At 39.0% G+C, this 12017-nt stretch overlaps 1 protein-coding gene across 3 annotated transcripts in view; it reads left to right on the top strand.

The window, feature by feature from the left end:
• Positions 1–12017, top strand: part of LOC126236342 (ATP-binding cassette sub-family C member 4-like) — a 296791-nt gene that overhangs the window by 252589 nt on the left and 32185 nt on the right. For all 3 annotated transcript variants that reach the window (XM_049945568.1, XM_049945569.1, XM_049945570.1), the window contains 5 exons: positions 1244–1354; positions 5013–5222; positions 5680–5966; positions 6400–6583; positions 6864–7007. In XM_049945568.1, coding sequence (XP_049801525.1) covers positions 1244–1354; positions 5013–5222; positions 5680–5966; positions 6400–6583; positions 6864–7007 — 936 coding nt within the window. The remainder of the gene's footprint in view (positions 1–1243; positions 1355–5012; positions 5223–5679; positions 5967–6399; positions 6584–6863; positions 7008–12017) is intronic.

Raw genomic sequence — 12017 nt, 5'->3', positions numbered from 1 at the left:
CTTAGTAGCAGATTAGTTGAGGAGCCTCACATCTGAACAAAAGAAAAGTTCCGGAATGTGTAGCTCCTCAACAAACTACAAGAAATTAAAATGAAGGACATGGATCATGCAAAACATACAAAACTGGAAAATGCAACATCCATTCTAGTGGATTCCGGGGTCTGTGACATTTCCGAATTTGTCGAGTTGGTTGGTTTAAAAGAGGGGGGAAGGGACCAAACTGCTAGGTCATCGGTCATTTGTCGAGTCCGAGGATGTTAAGCTACTTTTATGATTAACGTTGTGCAAGCAAACTTTTTATAGAAAAAAATACAAATGACGTAGTATTGAAAGCCAATCAATCTTCAACTAAAGTCTAGAATGCTCCTATAGGTATTTCCCAGTTGCAGGAATAATTACTGCACTGCTATGTTTTGAAATGCGAATAAAATCGTTCAGATGGGTATATACGTAGCCGACTGCCAGCTACCGAAACGTTACTTCCAGCCTTATCGCTGCAGTTTCCCAAGCAGAAAATCCAAAATCTCGATGTGACCTCCTGAAACGTGCAAACAAAACGTCGCCGCCACTATCTAGTTCTTGAATCGTTGTCACTTAGATACTTTTTCATCCACGGTCGCATCTGTGTTTTCTTTTTCTGTGCCTTTTCATCACAATAAACACGGCACAAACCCCCGAGTAAAAAAGTGGATGCACAACAGACTGCTTGCGCAAAACGAAGAAAATCTGTGGCATATTAGTTATTTCAATGCTGATGGCACATTAAACCTCGAACAAGTTTGTAAAATATAAGATACAACTGTGAAGTTAGTCGTGCCTTCTTCTCTGCTCCTTTTCTGTCAACCGAGTAAAAAAATCGACAACAAGGTACGCATTTTACAATTTATGAGGAGAGACCATGCAGCAAAATACTCGGAAACTGTGTACGTCACGGTACGCGAAATATATCGTAAAATTTTATGATAACGTCAGTGGCTTGTTTGCAAAATCCGCAGAACCGGTCCTGCTGATTTCAGCTCTCTCTCGTTTGCTTCCAAACAAAGACAAGTGTGTCAATTGCTAAGAACCTCGAGAAGTGTACAGAAGTTTCTACAACTTGTGCAACGCGTGTAGTGTTTCTGAGTCTCGGAGAAACGAACGTGACCTGTTTATGATGAAGTTGGCTGAAATCGTTACACGTTGCGATTCCTTTAATCGTGAAAGTCATGGTGTATGTGTTCTTTAATAAACGTAATGTTTTCAGGTCTTTGCAATGGCGCAATTCTACAACGTGCTGAACCAAACGATGGCGTCCTTTTATTCTCTGGCCGTGGCGAATGCAGCTGAAACCTACGTCACCATCAGACGCTTACAGGTAAGAATTCTCGCCTTGGATAAACCAGGTTAGTAGAAGGCAACTTCCAGCAGTCAACCGCTCCAGAGCGAAACGAGCGTACGATGGAAAGCTCCAGTCCAATTCAAAACGAAATTTATTCATTTTACACGATCTCGAGTCCGTTCTCTAATATTCTCAATCCTTAGATTACATACCTGTAGTCTAGATGAATAATTCCACTGACCAAAGAGTCTGACGTTGACAAACGTTTTCCACAACATGACAACATTTTATTGTCGCCTTTACTTTCCAGCCGATTAATGCTATTCTGTGGACACGGTTTATCCCTCTCATCCCCCCCACCCACACAAAAAAGTTACTGTTCATTGTTATAACGTCGTTAGTCCGAATCACTTCAGGCAAATACTGATACGGTCCCTGCAAAAAGTCTGCAGCCGAATTCCTTGTGGACCCCTGGCCAAATGAACTTGTTAATTTCTACACTGTCTCCACAGGCAGAATAGCAGATCAGATGTTTAACTCTCAACTATGTGGGATGATCAAAAAGTTCCCGTTCAAAGTCCTGAATCGATATGCCAATCAGGCAAAATCACCATGAGCATTGAGGCAATAATCCCACTGATGCACCAGGCTGAAGACATACATTTGGTAAAAGAATGTGTCCTACTGTGTGAAGAAGTCTGTAACTGCCTGCTGTACATCCTCATCCAACAGGATTGTCGACCCTTCAAGGCCTTTTTTAAGGGACTGAAGGTGTGATAATTGCATGGGTAGAGATCAGGACATAGGATGGCTGCTCGAAAGTCTCCCACTTTTTGACTGGCAATAAAAGTATAAGTGCATGTTGGTCCTGTCTGGACACATTTCATAATAATAGCATAGTTCTTGTTTCTACTAATGCACATTGGAAACACACAAATGCCAAACTAATCCCTGGTCCACATGTCAGTGCTTATATACCCACATCAAAGTCATGCTGTGTAGCATATATGCTGTAGCAATGCTGACAAATGAAACATTTTGGTCACCCCTTATACATTGTTACAAACATAAAACTGATGGCATTACAGTATCCATTTAAGATACAGAAAGTTACAAAAACAAGCACAAATTTGCAAGTTACGTAAACTCGGTAATAATGTAGCCTTGGCATTTCTCATTCACAAATAATGTAATTTGAACTCAACTTCAGACAGATAGCTGATCAAGCTACAGTATATAAAAAATTGTATGCAGAACAGTAGTTAAGGGTGTCTGAGACTGCCTTCTTTCTCCTGGCCTTATCCTGCGTCTCTACAGGATCAGAATGTTAATCTGGATTTGGAGATGTTGTGGATGCCCTTCTGGTTCTCACACCCCGTGTACTACATCTCTGCATCTAGTGTTATCCCATGTGAAAGTGTGTGAACATTTTATAGTGTTTTTGAATCATGTAACCGAGGAGGAACATGGATACCAGCATCATATTTACGTAGTTGGATGTGTGAAACCACTGAAAAACACAACCAGGCTGGCTGGCATGCTGACTCCTGGAAGCAGCATGCTAATGCATGCGACTACCCAAGCATGTTAAAGCTGACATAAACCCTACTGTATAAACTTCTAAAATAATAATACAAAATAGAACACACAGCAGTGTATAGAAATGTAGAATTTAACTAAAGTATGCTTGGCTGTCATAAGGAAAATATTTGAATCCTCCAAACTACTGTGCAATCTCACAAAACAATTAAGAAATTTTATTAATACATTAACACAATTAGGACCACTGTTGCATGCAGATATGTGATGACACAAGGATAAAAAATGACAACATTAAAAAAAATTAATTATCTCAGTTGTCATACCAATTTAAAAATGAGTGACATATAGGTGTCAGTGTTAATGGTGTTGAGGAACAAGTGCCATCCCTAATATGCAGCAGGGCTCCAAATCCTTACCAAATCAGTCTCAGGCCTTCCACAGCATTTTAAACCAACTTAGCTCTGCCCTTCCCACTATAATTTTCCACTAAACTTAAGCAGGGAAGTATTCTCATAAGCTGAAACAGATATCCCAGTCACCTACAAAAAGAGCACAAGAATTATTCAGAGTTGGTGACCTTTATTGCTTAAATGTGTGTAATCTACAACGGATTGGACTACAGGATGACAGAGAACACATAAAAGGGAGAATGGTCTCAGGTTGTAAAATAAAGAGTGACAAAGAACAAAATTCTGCAATTTAGAAGCAGAAACCATGACTATTCATCTCATGCCACCAGAAGTGAAGTACAAATGCTGAAGAAAGAGGAGTAAATAAGAGTACAGACAGCATCAATGAGTTTATGAGCATAACAATTGGGTATGCAAGAAAGTAAAGATACAAAATGCAGAAATAAGGATTGAGTTATAAACACTGAGTTTAAGAGAACACAGATGGGACCAAAAGGGATAAATCCTTTAGACAGAATTCACCATACTCATATTCCCAAAGTTATATATATATATATATCAGAAAATGGGCTGAAGACCACTGGAGCAACCAAGGAAAAGATGGAAAGTCGTACAGTATAGATAAGAGGTAGAAATGACTAGCCACACAGCTTAAAATATGGTAAAAGATGAGGGACACAAAGTTTCTGCTCTTTATGGGCAGCAGTATCACCAAGTGACCTTTCTGACTGCTAATAACTGTCCTGCAGTATATGAGGAGTGCTGAGAATATTCATCAGCAACTTTTTTCATACTAATTCGGTACTCTTATCTGTGAATATGAACTCTGCAATCATCATATTCCTCTTATGAAAAAGTTACGTCAAAAAGCTTTAGTGTAAGTATCTATTGTATAAAATAATACTAACTGTCGCCACAAATGAACAGTGTAAGATGGCAGATCCTCAACTGTACTATAAAATATTATATTTTCAACAGACTAACGCAAAGCATAGATACAATCAGTCACTTAGTAGAAAAGCAGAAGATTCACATCAATACTGTATGCACACCAAAAGCAGACTGCTTGCTAAAAACAAACTGTTCATGTATAAAATTTATTTCGCATAAGGGCAAAACAGATTTGTGAGTGTGCAGCCTGAATCATATAGTTGCACTACGGCAACACACAGAGTATAAATATGTTATGTTTTCACCACATTTCATTTTTTAACTGTAGATAAAATGAACACAGAAAACGTACATTACCATTTTGTTATAAAAATATAAATAAGTAAGTTATTAGTATCCCAATATATTTTCAGGATGTGGTTCCCCATAGCTCTTATACATTTGAAAAATGGCATATTACCACCTTGAGCTGCTGATAAAATACTTCTTTTCAGTTTCTGTCATCTGACCATCATCAGATTCATAAAAGTATTCATAGTGTCATGTTCAGCAAAATATAAAATCATTACCAACCAGGGATGAAACCATGAATGTTACACTGTCATCATATCGTAACGTAATTTACATGATCAGTCTGTAAAAGCTGTGCAAGAGAGTGTACACAGTCATGCTAAAAAGTATTTTACCAGCAGCTCAAGACGGTAATATGAAATTTCTCAAATTATTAGTGATACTCATATAGTAGTGAGATCATATAACATGGCTCTTTAACTGCAAACTCTTGAACTCTTTCTCCACAATTTCCTACAGGTAATTGGAAAATTGCTATGATGGGTATTCTTTTTTCACAGAGATTTCTGCTTCTGGATGAAAATGATGGGTTGCCAGAGCCAAATGCCAATACCACACTGACACGAAAGATGGCACCAACGGGTGTGCAGCTGGTAGATGCAAGTGCACGATGGAGCCGTATTTCACAGAATGACACACTGAGTGACATCAATCTAACTGTCAAACCAGGACAGCTGTGTGCTGTTATAGGACCTGTTGGTTCTGGAAAGGTGAGTTTTTGCAAGAAGTGTCATGCAAAACAACTTTTAATTATAAGGTACCTTCTTCTAATGCATTTGTAGTGCATTCACATCTTCATTGCTTCCTTGTTAGAAAATAACACAACATGTATTTCCTGTGATCAGTCATTCACAATATCAGACCATCTTATTCCACACTTGTACTGCATTTCAAAATTCCCATGAAAGATTCCATCTTAAGCATTATTGCTACCTCTGGCATCAGTTCATGTGCAATGTTGTAAGTTGTAACAATGCACATCAGCTGACGTCAATGGTGGCAACAGTCCTTTATTTTAGTTTACATCAGAAGATGAGATAATTTGGTCAACACCAATCACAACAGTTAAAGAAAATATTATCTAGATTGTTTTATTCATAAAATAATAAAACAATAACACATATTTGAACAGATATTTGCATATAGTATCACTGTTAATGTCCACAGAGTTCTCTGCTACATGCTGTCCTGGGTGAACTACCTCTCAAGACAGGTCATATGATCACTGGAGGATCTATTGCATATGCCTGCCAGGAACCATGGATTTTTGTTGGGTCGGTTCGCCAAAACATTCTTTTTGGACAGCCATATCACCCAGAGAAATACCGAGAGGTAGTGCGAGTGTGTGCTTTGAAAAGAGACTTTGAGATGTTGCCATATGGAGATCGTACTCTTGTAGGAGAGAAAGGAATTTCTCTAAGTGGTGGTCAGAGGGCAAGAATTAATCTGGCAAGGTACTACATTACAATAAAGTTTCTGTCACTCTTTTGGAATGCACTTAATACTAAATATGTAGTTGATCCTGGCAAGAATCTTATGAATAATGTTGCAGCACATCCAGTTATTCATAAAATAAATTGCTTGTATTAGTGAACAGAGTATATCCTTACCATGATTTTTTTTCATTTAACTATGAAACAGATTTGTTTACAGAAAAGTTGTATTAAAATTTTATACATATTTATTTCATCTCAATACCTCCAAGAATATCAACACAGCTGAAGGACATACTCTAGAATATATCTAATATGGTTGGTGGGTATGGGTGCATATGTGTTCCTTCAACATTGTCATCCAAAAAGAAGACAGAATAATGTAACATTATTTTAACATGATATTTGATCATCTATTTCATGTAAAGGCCAACAACGGACACTTTTTTCCCAGAGCTGTGTACCGCAATGCAGACATCTACCTATTGGATGACCCTCTCTCAGCTGTCGATACTCATGTTGGAAAACATCTCTTTGATGAATGCATAAACTCTTACCTTGCAAATAAAACACGGATTTTGGTTACTCACCAGTTGCAGTACCTCCAAGATGCTGACATCATTGTCATTCTGAACAACGTAAGCACCTATGAATGAATACATATCTAATTTAAGAGAAGTTGCAAGAACAGCTGTAAAGTTGGTTATGTGTAATGTACACACTATTGCTAATATTATAGCTATAAATATGCAGAGACAGCAAAAACATTACAGAAAATAATGTAATATATTAAAGAGTAAAGCTGATTTTTGTAACTTGTACTGTTGCAAAGTGAGAGTTGTATTTGATACAGGCTAGACTTTAGTTGTAACAAACTTTGACAGAGAGACTTAAATGGTAAAAAAAATGTTTTTGCAGGGTCGTATTGAAAATAAAGGTACATTTGTTGAGATGCAACGTAGTGGCCTGAATTTTGCAAAGCTGCTGGCTGGGAATGAAGAAGAGAAGCCTGATGATGAACCACCCAAAAGGCAGAGACTTGTCTCTGAAATGTCAACAACTGTGAGTTTCCTGATAAATGTTTCTAGAAGTAGTTGAGAATGGTGAACTATATTGAATCAATGGGGAATTCATTATGCTTGAAATATCTGTTACCTTCTTGACCAACATTTCAAGCAAAACACTACTGGCCCATTCTGCACATATAATTGTAATAAATTCTATATGTAATGCACCATTTTTACATGGTACTATTCTCTGTTTTAATTTGAGTTTTCCCCCAAGCATGCAGCTAAGAAGAAGGTCAGGTCATTTGCAGCAAGAATTGTTTATATTCTTTTTCCAATGTGTTTGGTGACAGTTTCTTTATAGAAAAGTTGTAAATAGGCACAAGTCAATTTCATTTACCTTCCTGGTGACAAAGGTACCTTCACTAGTTTGAGGTGGTGCAAAGAGTGACGTGACTGCACAGTGGATGACTGGAAACGAATGATTTCGAATGAAGAATTATGCTAAACCCTGTGACAATCCGTATAAAGTGACTTCACCAGAAGAAAGAACTTGTTCGGAAATAAAAGAGTAATATTCTGCGGTTCTGACAGTTTGCATAACAAATCACCTTTTTCGTTATTGTGCATAATCTTTGTCTTTTTTTATGTAAAAATAACCCTTCATCTTATAATGTGAAAATGCCTGTTGATAAAACATGTTAATGCAGTCTAGCACAGATGCACCAACAGAAGGGATGATAAATGAAATGTTCACAAAAATAAAGTTTGGTTCCTGTTACAAAATTAAAGTGGGATAAAACAAATTCATGGAAATTTTGTTCAGAACAGGATGAACTTACTTAACAATGTAACATTTGAGAAAGAAAGTAAGTAGAAGCCCATTACCTACAGAGGACTGGCGCAAAATGTACAGGAACATTAAACAGTAAACTTGTTGTTTCATTTAATGTCAATAACAGTTACGGTAAAGCCTAACCTAAAATGTTCGCATTTAAAGAACAGAAACATGTAAGGAAAACAATTAAGACTAGCTTTTGAGCTATTGCTCTGTATCTAACTACAGTACACACTCAGACACACAACCATACAGATGGCTCTCTCTTCCTTACAGGCTCATCACCTGTGGACATAGCATCTGCAGTGGAAAGCACGAATTGTCGAACTATACCGATAACCTTACCAGAATCAGCTCAAACATAGACAGATCTTCCATGCCATCTCCTCCTCTGATCCCAGTAATCCTGTTAACCAGCCATCGGCAAGCATTCTTCTCATCATGCAGCGTCACCTTGGCCTTGAAAAGCTCAACGACATCCTTCCTCAGACCTCAACTACCTCTTTTCGTGCACTGATATGAGGAATATCTTTAAGCAAAATCCTACCCACGTCACCCAAGCAGCATTTAACCACCCAACCAACCCACAGAATATCCTTGTCCATCCCTACTTCAATCTGGCTCCCTATCCTGCAGCCCATGGATCATTCTCTAGGGGCAAGATCTGTCCCATACATCCTCCCAACCTCCTACCATGCTCCAGTCACAGGCATTTCTTAGCCAATACATGACAGCACTACATGCGAAAGCAGCCATGTTATATATAAGTTATACCGCAATTACTTTAAGCATTCTGTGTGGGCATGACAAGTAACCAACTGTCTACTCTCATGAATGGCCACCTCCAAACTGTGTCAAACCGCAGACTGGACCATCCAGTTGCAGAACATGCTATGCACCACAACAATAACGATCCAACAGCTGCTTCACAACACAGGCCATTTGGATACTACCTTCCAGCACAAGTTTCTCTCAAATGCACATGTGGGAATTCTCTCTCCAATTTACTCTATGCTCTCACAATCCTCCTGGCCTAAAACTCCATTAGTTTGTTTCCCACAGCCTGACAGCCTCACATTACCTTTCCCTTCTCTCTTCTGTCTACACCACTCCCTTCCTCATCCAGATTGTGCATAGCCTTCTCCTTGCATTCTTCCTCCCCCGCTCCCCCCCATGTGAGCATACCTCTCTCTCTCTCTCTCTCTCTCTCTCTCTCTCTCTGTGTGTGTGTCTCCCTCCTATTTTTTCACCCCTCCACCTTACTCTCTTCCCTCCCTGTCTCCCTCTTCCTCACCACCGGTCTCTTTTCCTACCCCTCTCCCTCTCTGTGTCCCTTATACCCTATATTCTCTGAGCTCCTTTTGTCTTGTCATGCGGCCATTGAGTCATTTGGTGAAAGACCTGCCTCATACTACCCTGCTACTCCCTCCTTGTATTGTATTGTATTGTATGGAACTGGGAACCTAGAAACAACAGAGAGGCTTCATCCTCGCCATAGCACGCAATTGTATACAACCCCACAAAAGGCTACAATAGTCCAGTCACCCCACCACTGCCCCACACAGTTCCCAGGGTTATCGTGTGGTTCGGCCCCCAGTGGATCCCCCGCCCCGCGAACGTCTCACACCAGACAAGTGTAACCCCAGTGATTGCATGGTACAGTAATTACGGTGTACACGTACGTGGAGAAAGTTTTTGCACGGCAATTGTCAACATAGTGTAACTGAGGCGGAATAAGGGGAACCAGCCCGCATTCGCTGAGGCAGATGGAAAACTGCCTTAAAAACCATCCATAGACTTGCCGGCACACCGGACCTTGACACTAATCCACTGGGCAGATTCATGCCAGGGACATGCATGCCTTCCCACCTGGAAAGCAGCGTGTTAGACTGCACGGCTAACTGAGCAGGTACCCCCTCCTTACCTTGGCATCCTTCCCTACTCCCTCCTCACATTCATCTACTGAGGCAACTGCTTACAGTAACTGAGATTCAATAATCAATCTCACCACTACTTCTTACATGTATATTTTTGTGACCATTTGGTTGTGTGTGTACTCATACCAGAAAAAGAGCAAGAGCTCAAAAGCTAGTGTTAACTGTTTTCTATCATGTGTTTCTGTCTGTCACACACTGGTATGCTGTAGGGAAATGGTTGCCTTTTCCTTATTTTATGTGGTTTTCCAGCCAGAATTTCCATTATCGGTAAACAGAAATTTGTATTTAAAACGTTGATAATCCTGTTTCTAATCACTTTAGTTGGAAATAAGATGTTGCAAATATCTTTGTAGTGCACCAGTACAACAGCTTTTGCCTTGTTTGCGATTGATAAACTGGAGGATGCACATCAGAGGAAGTAAACTTCCATCATCCAAAAGTTTGCACTAAGAGTAATATGTGGTGTACACTCGGATACCTCTTGTAGATGTCAGTAAAAACGTACCATACTAGATATCCTAGTAGGAAGGTTACAGACAAGTTAGCACATCTATTAGCAAAAACCATAAGGTGCACACCTACAATACAAAGCCAAATCGCTGCTGTGATTACTGGAGTCAGATGAGACATTGATTTTTAAGGTCAAATTCAAAAAGCGCACGGACAGTATTAAAAGAAATTAAACTGACAGAGACTCCCATTCATCTTACAATAGTAGAGTAGAAGTGAAGCAACTTTGCTTTGTTAGACTGTTAGAAGCTAAGCTCCACATCCTGGGCCAGAGAGGCCAATTGGGAATGACCGGCTGCCGTGTCATCCTCCGTTGGTGGGATCGTTTGTATGCAACGTGGGGTCAGCACACCACTCTCCTACCTGTTGTCGAGTTCCTAGACCTTTAAGCTGCTACTTCTCACTCAGGCAGCTTCTCAATTGACAGCATGAAGCTGAATGAACCCTGTTCCTGTCCTCTAACCAAGGAAAAATCCCTGACAGTACCGGGAACCAAATCAGATCCTCCATGTAGTAGCACTCTGACCACTGTGTCTTGGAGGCAGACTACATACTATTAGGGAGTAACAAATAAAGTAAATGACTTGTTAATTTACTCAAAAGACTCTAGTAGTTCGAAAAAATTGATTTCATTTGTCTGTCGGAACAGCGTATAACCATAGCTATAGAAAATGTTAATAGGTTTCTAAATTAGCTGCTTATTGCTCTAGATCCAGTATGGACATAGGAGGAATTGTCACATTCATAGAAAAGAAGTATGATACATAAAAAGAAGAAATAATAAATTCTGTATAGATAGAAGCATGTGCTTGCACACTAATATTGAGAAATGTAATATTTGATTCTTACAGTGGTACATACATGCAAAACATCTTTTTCTCGACAATGAAGCTAAACAAGTCACAATTATGTAGCAACCTGGGTAATGAAAATCTTCTAAATGGTCTGTATACGTCCATGTACAAACAGTTGGGCCAGATATAAATTTTATTATGTCTTCACAAATCAAAGAATTAAATAATAACTGACAATTTGTTTTGTGATCTGTGTCATTGAGATATGTAGCCACTGCAGCATTGAGAGTAGTTCTAAATCATTAAATTTGATTCTAACTACATATGAAAGAAACAATTGTTCCACCTCTGACAGTGTGCTATACAAACTATTTGTTTTTGCATCTCTTTCTGTACCTAAGTGTAACAGTTGTAAGAATGTTACAGGAAGCAATGTGGCCCGCAAAATATTGCTGGTATAATCCAGTTGCAAACCAAGCTTTATTTATTTTTATTTTTGTGGGCGTATTATCCTATACCAACAATCAATAACAACATATATTGCTCTTCGTGACCAGCTGTACAGAGCTTCTGATTTTTGACTTTCCTAATATAGCATAATATGAAATCAGCCATATGCAACTTATTCAGTGTTCCTTGCGTGACTGCATTTCCATCTAATACAATGTGGCACATTTGCAATTTTCACATCATTCCACTCGTACAGTGTGTCATGGTAGTGATGAAGTGTGTAGTCAGATGACAAAGATCTGCATGTGTGCAGTGTACTTGCCTGTCCCTGCGATACGAGAAACAGTTAACACATTTTTAGAGGAAAAACATTGTAATTGGACAGTATGCAGTTACATTTGTATTCCACATCATAACATGTATTTGAGTATGATCCTTGGTACAAGCAATTAACTAACTTGTACATATCATTACACAAAACATATATGCCCTTATGAAATATGCTGTTATGTTATTAACAACTTATCACAATAAGA

Source organism: Schistocerca nitens, chromosome 2, assembly GCF_023898315.1.
Source record: "Schistocerca nitens isolate TAMUIC-IGC-003100 chromosome 2, iqSchNite1.1, whole genome shotgun sequence".
NCBI lineage: Eukaryota > Metazoa > Arthropoda > Insecta > Orthoptera > Acrididae > Schistocerca > Schistocerca nitens.
The sequence above is the reverse complement of the archived record's forward strand: the minus strand, read 5'-3'. Positions and strand labels throughout refer to the sequence as shown.